Source organism: Scyliorhinus torazame, chromosome 11, assembly GCF_047496885.1.
Source record: "Scyliorhinus torazame isolate Kashiwa2021f chromosome 11, sScyTor2.1, whole genome shotgun sequence".
In the NCBI taxonomy this organism is placed as follows: domain Eukaryota; kingdom Metazoa; phylum Chordata; class Chondrichthyes; order Carcharhiniformes; family Scyliorhinidae; genus Scyliorhinus; species Scyliorhinus torazame.
In genome coordinates this window covers 50,556,458-50,569,554 of record NC_092717.1, presented here as the reverse complement: position 1 = coordinate 50,569,554, position 13,097 = coordinate 50,556,458, and the positions used below count along the sequence as shown (strand labels likewise).

General features: G+C 42.8%; 1 protein-coding gene across 3 annotated transcripts in view; it reads right to left on the bottom strand.

Moving 5' to 3' along the window:
• Nucleotides 1–13,097, bottom strand: part of LOC140385276 (cyclin-dependent kinase 13-like) — a 113,872-nt gene that overhangs the window by 62,983 nt on the left and 37,792 nt on the right. For all 3 annotated transcript variants that reach the window (XM_072467235.1, XM_072467236.1, XM_072467237.1), the window contains exons 5-6: nt 11,904–12,074; nt 6,539–6,728 (exon numbers count right to left, since the gene is read on the bottom strand). In XM_072467235.1, the coding sequence (XP_072323336.1) occupies nt 6,539–6,728; nt 11,904–12,074 (361 nt within the window). The remainder of the gene's footprint in view (nt 1–6,538; nt 6,729–11,903; nt 12,075–13,097) is intronic.

Sequence of the window (13,097 nt, the reverse complement as noted above, 5' to 3'; positions counted from 1 at the left end):
GCCTCATCCCTTCAACACCAGGCGGGGGTTCCGACTCATATAGTTTGCTATAAAATTCTTTAAAAACGTCGTTCACCCTCCCTGGGTCCAAGACCATGTTACCCTCCCTATTCCTTACTCACCCAATCTCCCTGGCCGCTTCTCTCTTCCTAAGCTGGTGCGCCAACATCCTGCTCGCCTTTTACCCATATTCGTAGACCGCCCTCCTCAACTGCTCCACCGCCCTCCCTGTGGTCAACAACTCAAACTCTGCGTGTAGTTTCCGACGCTCCCTCAAGAGCCCCGTGTCCGGGGCCTCCGCATATCTCCTATCCACTCGAAGTATCTCCTCCACTAATCTCTCCCTCTCTACTCGTTCCACCTGTTCTCTGTGGTACCAAATCGAAATTAGTTCCCCTCTTACAACTGCTTTCAGAGCCTCCCAAACCACCCCTGCTGATACCTCACCCGTATCGTTTGTATCCAGGTAATTTGCAGGCCTCCTTCCAGTCCTGGATTTTGACCGGTCCAGATCGGGATCAATGACCGTGTTAAAGTCCCCCCCCATGATCAAGCCATGAGACTCTAGGTCCGGGATCTTGCCTAACACCCGTCTCATAAATCCCATATCGTCCCAGTTATGAGCGTATACATTTACAAGCACCACCCGTACACCCTCCAGCTTCCCCCCTTATCTGCCACAATTCTTCCAGCCTCAAACGCCACCCGCTTGCTGATCAGTATCGCTACCCCCCTGGTCTTTGAGTCCAACCCAGAATGAAACACCCGACCAACCCACCCCTTTCTCAATCTCGTCTGATCAATAATCTTTAGATGTGTCTCCTGAAGCATTGCTACGCCTGCCCTCAGCCCCTTTAAATGCGCGAAAACGCGAGCCCTTTTCACCGGCCCATTCAAACCCCTCTCACATTCGACGTAATTAGCCTGGACCTTTTTTTGGCCAGCCCAGAGCCCACGCCCCCCGCTTCCACGAGCTCCCCCACAAGCAGAAACCGCCCCCGACTTTTTTGTTCCTCGATAATAGTTCCTCCCCTGTCAGTGAAGCAGCCACCCCCTTCCCACCCCCCCCCCCAAACAACAGCCCCCGAAACCTAATCCCCCAGGGCAAGCGCCATCTTAGCACATGTGCACCCCCCACCACGCTTGAGAGTCAGCTGACCCCGACAGCCCCCGCCCTTGGTGCCAAACAGTCTGGCTCCCTATTGTTCGAACCCCTCTCCTGACATGCATAAACCATTAAAAAACTTCGCAGTCCCCAGTAAGTTAGTAAGTAAACAACCTCAAGTAAAAGAAATTAACATAAACCAATGCAGAAACAACCGCTTGAAACCAGACCCAACCTCCCACCGAATCGGTGGCTGCTCCGCATCCAATCTCTGCAAAAATAAAGCACCCTCAAACCACCACCCCAGCCCAATATTTAACCCAGAACCCCATACAGTCTTATTTGAACCGATACTAGAATTACAAAAATTACAAACCGCCGTCACATAACTCCTTCAAGACTTAAGTGTCCTTTAAGACGCTTCCAACTTCTTTTCCTTGATAAAAGACCATACATCGTCCAGTGCCTCAAAGTAAAAGTGCCGGTCTTCGTGCGTAACCCACAAACGCGCTGGATACAGCATCCCGAATTTCACCCCCTTCTTGAAGAGGATCGCCTTCACCGGGTTAAACTTAGCACGTCTCTTGGCCAGCCCCGCTCCCAGGTCCTGGTAGATGAACAGCTCGCTGTTCTCCCATCTGCTGCTCCGCTCCTTCTTGGCCCATCGCAAGACAAGTTCTTTGTCCAAAAAACAGTGGAAATGCGCCACCATGGCCCTCGGCGGGTCATTTGCCTTAGGCTTCCTTGAGAGGGCTCAGTGCGCTCCGTCCACTTCCAGGGGCCGAGAAAACGCCCCGGGCCCCATCAGCATACTCGCCACATATGCTTTCGCATTCGACCCCTTAATTCCTTCGGGGAGGCCAACGATCCTTAAATTCTGCCTCCTGGACCTGTTCTCCAGGTCCTGCATTCTCTTGTGTCGCTCATCCAACACCTCCACCTTATGTTCCAGCACAGTTAGATAGTCCTCCTGGCTGGACAACTTCTGCTCAATTTCTTGTATCGCTTTCCCTTGGGCCGCCTGGTTCAAAATCACTTGATCGATTGCAGCCTTGATCGGGTCCAGCGTTTCCTTTTTCAGCTCAGCCAAACAGTCCTTAAAGAACTTCATCTGTTGCTCCTTAGACCACTGAGCCACTGCTCCCTGGTCCTGACCCTCCGCCATGCTGTGCCGCGATACCAGCTCCAACTGCTTCACTCTACCAGGGCTGAGTCTTATCACACGGCCACTTCTAGTCTAATTAGCCATACATCGGAAAGGGAATCCTTCTTAATATTGTCCACTTCACCGATCTATCCCATAAAGTCCGAGAAAAGCCGAGAAAAAAGGTCCGAAAGTCCGTTTCAGGCGGGAGCTATCAAATGTGCGACCTACTCCTCCATGGTCGCCACCGGAAGTGCTGAGGTTATTCATGACGGGCCACCTTCTCAACCTTGCCCCTCGCCTGAAGTGTGGTGATCCTCGGATTAAATCACCACCAGTCAGCTCTCCCCCTCAAAGGGAAAAGCAGCCTATGGTCACCTTTCAAATCCACAACCTCTTCCACCTGGAGGGTCAAGGGGCAGCAGGCGTTTTGGAACATCACCACCTGCAAGTTCCCTTCCAGGTCGTACGCCATCCTGACTTGGAAGTATTCTTACTGTTTCTTCACTGCCGCTGGTCAAAATTCTGGACCCCAGCCCATACAAAACCACTGTGGGTGTACCAGCACCACATGGACTTCATCACCACCTCCTTCTCAAGGGAAATTACAGATGGGCAACAAATGCTGGCCTTATCAGCAACAGTTGCTTCCTGTGAACAAATTAAAAACAAGCCCTTTAGAGAAGGAAACTGCTATACTTACCTGGTCTATATATAACTACATGATGTCCCACAGCAGCATTGTACACCTTTATCAATAGAGTGCCTCTCAACACATTCACAGGATTACATAAGGTATATGGCTCAAACAGGCCATTACACCCAAATAGTCCATTGCCCTTTTTTATGCTCAACTTGAGCTTCCTATAATCTCCCCTCATTGTAACAGCCATTCCTGCTGATTGCCATTTTCCCCCCTTTCTTTAGTTTTGCTTATCATTTTGATCCTTGGGTGCACAATGGACATATATCTTTAAGCCAAGCAGGGGAAACGAGGAACTTGAAAGTAGCAACATAGTACAGTGTTAGTTTTGGACAGCAAAACTCAGACTTTTCGGCACCCAAGAGATCAGTGGGACCCAGAGTAATGCTCTGGGAACACAGGTTCAAATCGCACCACTGCAGATCGTGAAATGTGTGTTCAATACAAATCCGGAATTAAATGTCTAATGGCGACCATGAAACCATTGTCGATTGTCGTAAAAACCCATCTGGTTCGCTAATGTCCTTTAGGAAAGGAAATCTGTCGACCTTGCTTGGTCTGGCCTACATGTGACCTCCTGTCCCACAGCAATGTGGTTGACTCTTAACAGCCCTCTCAAGGGCATTAGGGATGGCAATAAATGCTGGTACAGCCTGCGACACCCAGATCCCATGAACAAAAAATAAAAAACAAAAATCTTTGGATTGTGGGGGTGAGACCAATGCAATGGACCAACAATTCATATATTCCAATATTTTCTATTCCAAAAGAGTAATTTAAATGATTAATGTCCAAGCAGCAAATTTCCTAAGAATGAGGGATGTCTCAATTCAAATAAAGGCCAGTCTCGCCATACATATCCCTCTTCCAATAGGCCAAACTTGCAAAAATGCTGTCAATTAACGAAGGTCAACTTCAAAGGTGGTCTGTTAAATCATGTACTCAACCCACAGTAAGGCAATTAAATGATGGTAGGATCCTAGTGTAAAATTACCATGATGGAAACAGACAAGTATACGGTCACCAAAAATAAATCAATATTTAGTATTTTGTATCTTTAGCTCAAGATTTCCTGGCCGCTACAACAGATCCTTTTCATCCATCACCCATGCTCGCTGACCTACACTGGTCTCTGGTTAAACAATGTCTCAATTTAAAAATTCTCATCCTAGTTTTCAAATCCCCCCATGGCCTCTCCCACCCTATCTCTATAACCACCATCAGCTCCACATCCCTCCAAAATATCTGTGCTCCTTAATTTCTGGCTTCTTGAGCATTGCTGATTTTAATCATTCTACCATCTCTGGAATTCCCTCCCTAAACTTCTTCGCCTCTCTACCCCACTTTGTTCCTTTAAGACACTCTTTAAAATCTACCTCTTTGACTAAGTTTTTGGTCGTATCACCTAATATCTCCTTAAGTGACTCAGCATCATACTGGTCATGTGTGAAGCACCTTGAGACATTTTCTTACATTATTAAGGCCCTTTATAACTACAAATTGCTGTTTGGTATGCAAGAACTTCGAATTGCTAACTGATTTCTCCAAACATATAGTGGCAGTCACAAATTCCAAACTAATTTAAGCTACTTTCTAAATTTGTATTTTTTGCCTCATTTTGCAAGGTTTTCTAACAAAATTACAAATTAAATGCTCAGTGTCTTCTGACAATGCAATTGTTGGATGCAAATTTTCAACGGTGCAGTTGTGTTCAATTTTTCTTGCCGGTTAATAAGGCTTTCGAGAATACAGAGATTATAGTTCAAGTAGTGGAAAAGTGCTTTATAACCAAGAAACCAAAAGTTCAGCAGAAGTTTGAGAGAAAGAGACCTTCAGGCCAAGGCTGCACAACAATCAAGAAAGGAAACTTTCACCAATTGGTGCCGTCATAGAGTTTGGGGTTATTAGGAAGAGAAACAAAAATGTTTGTCCACAGCAGATGCCATTAGCAAGGGGAAATAAAAGCTTGTACCTCTGCATGGTGCTTAGGAATTACGCTCTCTTAAGTTGGTTACCAGCTGCATGATTTCTTCCTGGTCAGCAACCAAACTCAAGGATGTTCAAGGCCACATTCGATTTTGGAACCATCCCCAGAATCCACACTTTATGATGTTCGATTCTTCCTCACTGAGGAGCACATATTTGGGCACCACGTCTGACAGTCACATGTCAACATGCTGCACAGGTAGCTGGGCATACACACTACAAGCACAAATCGCTCTCTGCCAAAATCTGTAGCAAGTCCACTCTCTTTCTGTTGTTGCTTGCATAAGCTCAAAGTCACGCGATCTTATTCAAATGTTTAAAGTGCAATATATTTCAAATACATCTCTGCCATAACTACCAAGAGGGGGAGGCAGAGGTTGGAACAACAGGTCAACGGGCAACGTTCCAGAATCAAAAAGTTAGAATTTTGTCAAAACAGGATAAGTGGAAAAGGAGCACAAATAGTTAACATATTGAATTATTATTTCTTTAAAATATTCACTGAAGGCATATCCTACATTATTGGAGATAGTCCATTATTGGTTTAGTGACTGACAAACAAGTAGGATGTGACCCGTGAAGGGCTGATATCATCCTGAGAATTGATGGATGACAGAATAATTCCACTAAATTGAAAGTAAACCAATAAGGCTCATATTCACAAAGCAATTAAGTATGACAACTACAGCCTCAAGTTAATGAAAAAGAATTACATGGCAGAAACCTGAGGATCACCTATATAACTAGATAGAACTGGAGCCTTCATAGCTTCAGAAGTGCTAAATCCTGCCCATTAGCTTCTTTTTATAAAATGACACCCGACGTGGATGGTGGAAAGCAATATGATGGGTGGTCCTAGACTTTCAGAGATGAAGGTCTTCAAGAAACACTGTTAAGCAAGCTTAAAGTGGTGGGATTCAAGATAAAACCTGAAAATGGATGAAAAGTTAGCTGAAGGAAAGAAAGCAGCTGGTACTTGTTAGGAGAGTGATACAGAGGTGGAGAAATCCTTAGTGGAGTTTCCCAAGTGTTGGTGCAGGGCCCCTATTTTTTCTAATTTACAGAAAAGGCCTGGATTTAAAAACTCAAAATATAAATTGGCCAGATTGTAAACTAGAGACAGGGAAAGCAGTTAAGTCTGGTAAGGTTCCCAAGAAGCCATCAAAATAAGCTACATAACATTGTTACCTTTTAGGAGTCATGGCCCATTTGGGCAGTGGTATAGCCTACTGTATTTTGACAAATAAAAAAAGTGATACATTACGACGATGCCAACATTTCTAAATTGTGCCCTACAATGCACCATGGTGCAAAAAGTTTTTTTAAAATGAGAAAGCACAGTGAATCTCTGTAGGTTGGTGTCTGAAATGAGTCTAGTTCCGTCAGGTGTTAGATTTCAATTATTTGCTTAGTTCTCATCCTCCTTCATGTACTCCAAAAATATTGTCTTGCTGTACAATGGGTTGAGATGACCTGACAAGATGCAGCTTGCATCAAATTCACTTACATGGGTTTGAAACTTCATAAATTGAAGATCTCCAACTTCAAAGCAATTTCAATTTATGAGCATCTCTCATTTAAAGACAGTGCTAATCAATACCTGTTATTAAGTAAAATATTGGAGCATTTGATGTCGCGATGCAAAAAATTCTTCTTATGGCAGTAGTCCAGACCTTCCATTAGTTGTCTCATGAAGGATTTGATATGGTTTTCAGTGAAATGCACTAATCCTGATTCCAAGAGTCCCATTAAGTCATGGTCCATATATTCAAACACCAAATAAAATGCACCTATGAGAGACAAGTTGAAAACATTGTAAAATAACAAAGACAGATAAACTACACTCTTATGAGTCAGCTTTTATGGTGCCTTTAAAAAAAGAATTTGGTTACAGACTAGACATACTCGCAAAGGGGAAAGAAACGGCATCAAAAGCAAGTTTGCACTAGATGATTACATATATAGAGATTCAAGTGACACAGAAAAAGAAAGCTTAAGATAAATGTAAGATTCATAATTTAGCATTAAGATCCAAGCTGAAAAGAAAAATACAGACAACCGAGAAAGGAAATGAAAGGTACAAAGAATGTATATGAGAATAGATTAGCATGTAACATAAAATCTGCTATGGCAGATGAATTGAGCAGGTATTTTGCATCAGTCTTCACTATAGATGACACAAGTATATTCTTGAAATAACTATAAAAAAAACTATAAATAACTATAAATGGGAGGGAGAACGTATGAAAATCACCAAGGAAGTGGCATTGAGCAATTTGTTGGGTCTGCCAACTGACAAATCCCCAGGTCTAGATGGATTTCACCCTTAGGTCTTGAAAGAAGGGCGGCAAGATGGCACAGTAGCTAGCACTGCTGCCCAACAGCGCCAGGGACCCGGGTTTGATTCTGCCCTTGGATGACTATGTGGAGTTTGCACGTTCACCAGTGTCTGTAGGTTTCCTCCGGGTGATCTGGTTTCCTCAGTCAAAAGATGTGCAGATTAGGTGGATTGGTCATAATCAATGTGCAGCATTGCGGGGATGGGGCTGGGGAATGGGCCTAGGTAGAGTGCTCTTTTGGAGGGTTGATGCAGACTCTACCATGGCCTCCTTCTGCATGGTGGTGGTTCTATGGATAATGAGATAGTTGATGCATTGGTTGTAATTTTCCAAATTTCCCTAGATTCGGGGAAGATACCAGTAGATTGGAAGAGAGCAAATGTAATTCCTTTATTCAAAAAGGGAGACAGAATTTCATAGATAGAATTTTCATAGAATTTACAGTGCAGAAGGAGGCCATTCGGCCATCGAGTCTGCACCGGCTCTTGGAAAGAGCACCCTACCCAAGGTCAACACCTCCACCCTATCCCCATAACCCAGTAGCCCCACCCAACACTAAGGGCAATTTTGGACACTAAGGGCAATTTATCATGGCCAATCCACCTAACCTGCACATCTTTGGACTGCGGGAGGAAACCGGAGCACCCGGAGGAAACCCACGCACACACGGGATGTGCAGACTCCACACAGACAGTGACCCAAGCCGGAATCGAACCAGGGACCCTGGAGCTGTGAAGCAATTGTGCTATCCACAATGCTACCGTGCTGCCCACGGTAGAAAGCAGGAAACCTTAGGTTAGCTAGCCTAACATCTGCCATTAGAAAAATGTTAGACGCCATTATTAAAGATGTTACAGCAGGATTATTGAACAATTCAAGGGAATCTGTCACCTTATCCAAACTAGACATAAATGTGTTAGAAACTATTCAGGGAAGGTTTACGAAACTAACACCAGGAATGAGCGGGTTGTCTTATGAGGAAAGGTTGGAGAGGTTAGGTTTGTATCCACTGGAGTCTAGAAGGGTAAGAAGTGATTTGATCAAAACCGTTAAGATCCTGAGTGGTATTGACAGGGTGGATGTGGGGTGGATGTTTCCTCTCGTCAGAGAATCTATAACTGGGGGTCGTTTAAAAATATGGGGTCGCTCATTTAAGACAGAGATGAGGGAAAACAAATTATCTCAGAGGGTCATGAGTCTCTGGAACTTTCTTCCTCAAAAGGCAGTGTAAGCAGAATCTTTGAGTATTTTTATGCCAGAGATAGATAAGATTCTTGATTAACAAGGAGGTGAAAGGTATTTGAGGGTAGGCAGGAATGTGGGGTTGCGGTTAGCCATGATCTTATTGAATGGCAGAGCAGGCTTGGGGAAGGGACATAAAATGTAAGAGGGGACATAAAAGTCTCTTACAAATAATAAATAGTAAAATAGTCATCTAAAGCAAAAGTGGGGTTAATTAGGGACCAAAAAGGAGATGATTTTGTGGAAGCAAGAGCATGGCTGAGATACAAATGATTACCCTGCGGTCTTTGGTAATGATGGTGCCAATGTCTCAGTAAAGGAGAACATAGCAATGAATTTGGACAGGACAAAAATAGAGGAAGCACAAAAAAGGTCAGCAGCATATAAAATTCACCCGGTTCGGTGCACCCTACATTGCTGAGGGGAGGGTGGAAAGTGCAACAGCTCTAGTCACAATCTTCCAGTCGTTCTCAGATATGGGAATGTTGCCAGAGGCCTTGAGGATTGCAAATGTATTACCCATATCTATAAAGGGAAGGTGATAAACTAAAGGCCAATTAGCCTAACAGTGATGGTATGTAAACTTTGAGGCAATAATCCAAGAAAAAAATTAATTGTTACTTCATTAATTGAGTTAGTCAATCATGATATACTTGTAACAAATCAGTGCTGGTTACAAGAGTACGGTTGATCTTGCCTATACAAACTTTCAAAAGCTTTGATAAAGTATTGCACAATAGGCTTGTTTGAAAAATTGAAGCCTGTGGGATTAAAGGGGCAGTGACTCCATGGTTATGGAAATGTACACGGTACAGAAAATAGAGTGGAAACCAGTGTTTTTCAAACAGTAGGGAAGTCTGCAGCTGTGCACCCTCTCAGGGGTATTGGGACCACTACTCTTTTGAAATATATTAATGACCTGGGCTACAGCGTACAGGGCATAATTTCAAAGTTTTCAGATGATAACAAAATTGGAAATGTAGTAAGCAGTGAGGAAGATAGTACCAAATTTCAGGATGGCAGACCGAATAGCAGGCACATGAAATAAATGCAAAGTATGGAGGATTATATTTTGGAAGGAAGGGTTGAAGCAACATAAACTAAATGGTACAATTTTAAAAGGGGTAAAGGAACAGGGCTGTACATACACAAGTGTTTGAAAATGGCAAGGCAGGTTGAAACAGCTTTTAAAAAAGGCAGAAGGAGCCTGTTGCTTTATAAATGAAGACTGCGCACAAAAGGAAGCATGTTATGTTAAACCTTGATAAAACACTGGTCAGGCCCCTATTCTGGGCACCACATTTATGGAAGGATATCTTAGAAACGGTGCAGAGAAGGTTCACTGGAAAGTTACCAGGGAAGAAAGACTTCAATTACAGAGAATCTGGGTTTATTCATCTCATAGAAGAGGTGATTCAGGGGAGGTTTGATAGGTGTTCAAAGTCATGAAGGATTTTGATGGAAGAAAGAAGACTTGAGTGGCAGAATAATAGGTAACCAAAGGATAGAGATTTAAGGTGACTGTGAAAAAAAAGAGGCGACATGAGAGAAGAAAAAAAAATTACACAGCAAATTGTTATGATCTGGAATGCAATGGCTGAAAGATTCGTAGAAGCTAATGTAACAGTAACAAAGAAAAAGGGAATGGATAAATACTTTAGAAAAAAATGGAGGACTATGGGGAAAGAATATGGGAATGGGACTAATTGGGTAGCTCTTTCAAAGAGGCACGGGCATGGTGAATCGAATGCTCTTCTACTGTGTTGTATCATGACACAGTAACTCAAGAATTCCTTGCTATGGCTTGATATTCAAGTGGCTGTATGTATATTTGAAACCTACTACAAGTGGCCGATATCCTAAATAAACTACCTGTGGAGAAACACATCTCATTTATAAAAATTTAAAAAAGCAAATTCCTGAAATCAGAAGATAAACTTGCAAAGTAGCTTATTGCTACAATGGCATTGCATCAATCTATTTTAAACCCAGCATGAGACTCGTGCTGCATTCATTCAGATCAAATGCAATTGAAGGAATGTGGGCTTATGGGATCAGTCAGTATCCAACTGAACCAAAGAAAGTGGCATTAAAGACAGAAAGAAGCGAGTCTTGATCGATGTGATTTTTTTTGGATGGGAGGGTGGGTCAGTGATAGAACATACAGTGCAGAAGGAGGCCATTCGGCCCATCGAGTCTGCACCGATCCACTTAAGCCCTCACTTCCACCCTATCCCCATAATCCAATAACCCTTCCTAACCTTTTTGGACACTAAGGGCAATTTATCATGGCCAGTCCATCTAACTTGCACGTCTTTGGACTGTGGGAGGAAACCGGAGCACCCGGAGGAAACCCACGCAAACACGGGGAGAACGTGCAGACTCCGCACACAGTGACCCAGCGGGGAATCGAACCTGGGGCCCTGGCGCTGTGAAACCACAGTGCTAGCCACTTGTGCTACCATGCTGCCCAGGGACCACTGCTTTCTCATTATATATAAATATATATATTATATATATATATATATATATATATTATATATAAATATAGGACCACTGCTTTCTCATTATATATAAATATATATATATATATATATATATATATAAATATAGGACCACTGCTTTCTCATTATATATAAATGCCATCGATCTTTGCCGATTATACCGAACTTGGGTGGCTAACAAATGGGCATACTGAATTTAATACAAGTGCGATGTGATGCATTTTGACAGAAGAGATAGGGAGAGGTAATGCAGACTTAACAGACAAATCTGGAATTGACGTGCACTGATCTTTGGGAGAACATATTGAGATAATGGTTAGGAGAACTTTGGCTTCATAACTGAAAACGTCAAGAATACAAAAGCAGGGACTGGGACTGTACTCTTTGAAGCAAAGGAAATCGAAGGGAGATTTGATACAGGTGCACGAGATTATGACAGGCTTAGATATGACAGACCAGGAATAACTCTTCCCATCAGCTGATGGTACAAGGACTAGGGGACACAGATTTAAAATTTTGGGCAAGAGATGCAGGGATAATGTGAGGAGGAACATTTTTACACAGCGAGTGGCAATGACCTGGAACACACTGAACATGCAGGTGGTGAAAGTGGAAACAATCGATGATTTCAAAAAGAATTTCTATGCATGGTTGAAAGCAATAAACACACAGGGCTAAATGGATCAAGTGAGGAACTGGGGCTGCCTGGATTGCTCTGCGGGAAGCCAACATGAACTCAATGGACCAAAAAGCCTGCCTCTATGCCATAAATTACTAGGAATGATGGGGTTGGATTCAGTTTTAAGACAGTATTCCAACGAACCATACCAACCGGTCCCCCAAATATTTACAAATCCTAAACAATGAAAGTGCCAGATACCTTTATCCTTTTTAAAATCTAATGCATCTTCCTTGTCCGTTACAATTTCCTTCATGTTTATGATGCTGGAGTGGTGCAATTGCCGTAGTATCTTAATCTCTCGAATAGCAGTTATAGGGAAACCCTCCTTTTCATTATCCAAGCGGACTTTTTTTAAAGCAACCATGTCACCTGAAAACAAATGTAGAACAATTAGAAGATTAATCCATAAACTTTCAGCACAACCCCATCAAAGCACCAAGGTATTTTCTAATTTAAAACTGATAAGTTCAAAACTGGTGAGTAAATATGCAACATGTGCAAAGATTCTGCCCTCAATGCAATACTGCCCATTAAGCAAAAATTGCTGTTTTACAAAATTGATTTAATTTACTCTTGCTCAAGTTAATTCTTTCCCATCATTTTCTCCTCTCTAGTTTACTAACATACAATAGTGCATCTGGAGTAATGAATAGTTATGGTCGCAGGTTCGCATTCCAGAGCTTGCAAATTATAATTCCATGATGGCAAGCTGTGAAGCTGAATCCAATATATGTTCTTTTTTGGGCTGGTATCAGATAAACTGATAATAAAGCTTTCTGATTTTTTTGTAATAAAAGTCCAATGTCCACCCTGTGCTCCAGGAAAGTGAATCTTTGACTACCGAAGGCTCTTTATGACTCAGTTCATATGATTGACGGTCAGTTATGACTGGGGATGAACAATAAATGCGGCCAAGTCAGTAGTGCCAACATCCTATAAACAGGCGTTTTTAAAACCTAACAAACAGCAGTCATTGTAATTTGGCACATATACAGGTGAATATGGCAAAGAGTAAAGTTGTATGCTTGTAATTGGGTTATCCTACCAAGACCGTAGGAATTATCCATTGGCTTAGCAATAATATTCACACTGGAGTCAGGAGAAGGAACTGAGCTGCACTCCAGACAGCCCCAGCAGGTGGAGTGTAAAATCTGTCTAAATACAGGGTTGTACACATCTGCATGGAGTGGCCAAAGGTTTTATGGTAGAATTCCCAAAACCCAGAGAAACTGGTGTAGCTATGGGTACCCACATGGGCCCAAGTTATGCCCATCTTTTTGTGGGGTGTGTGGAACATTCCTTATTCCAGTCCTTCTCTGTCCCACTCTCACAACATTTATTCTGTTGCATTGATAACTGTAACGGTGTCACTTCTTACCCTCATCGAGACCT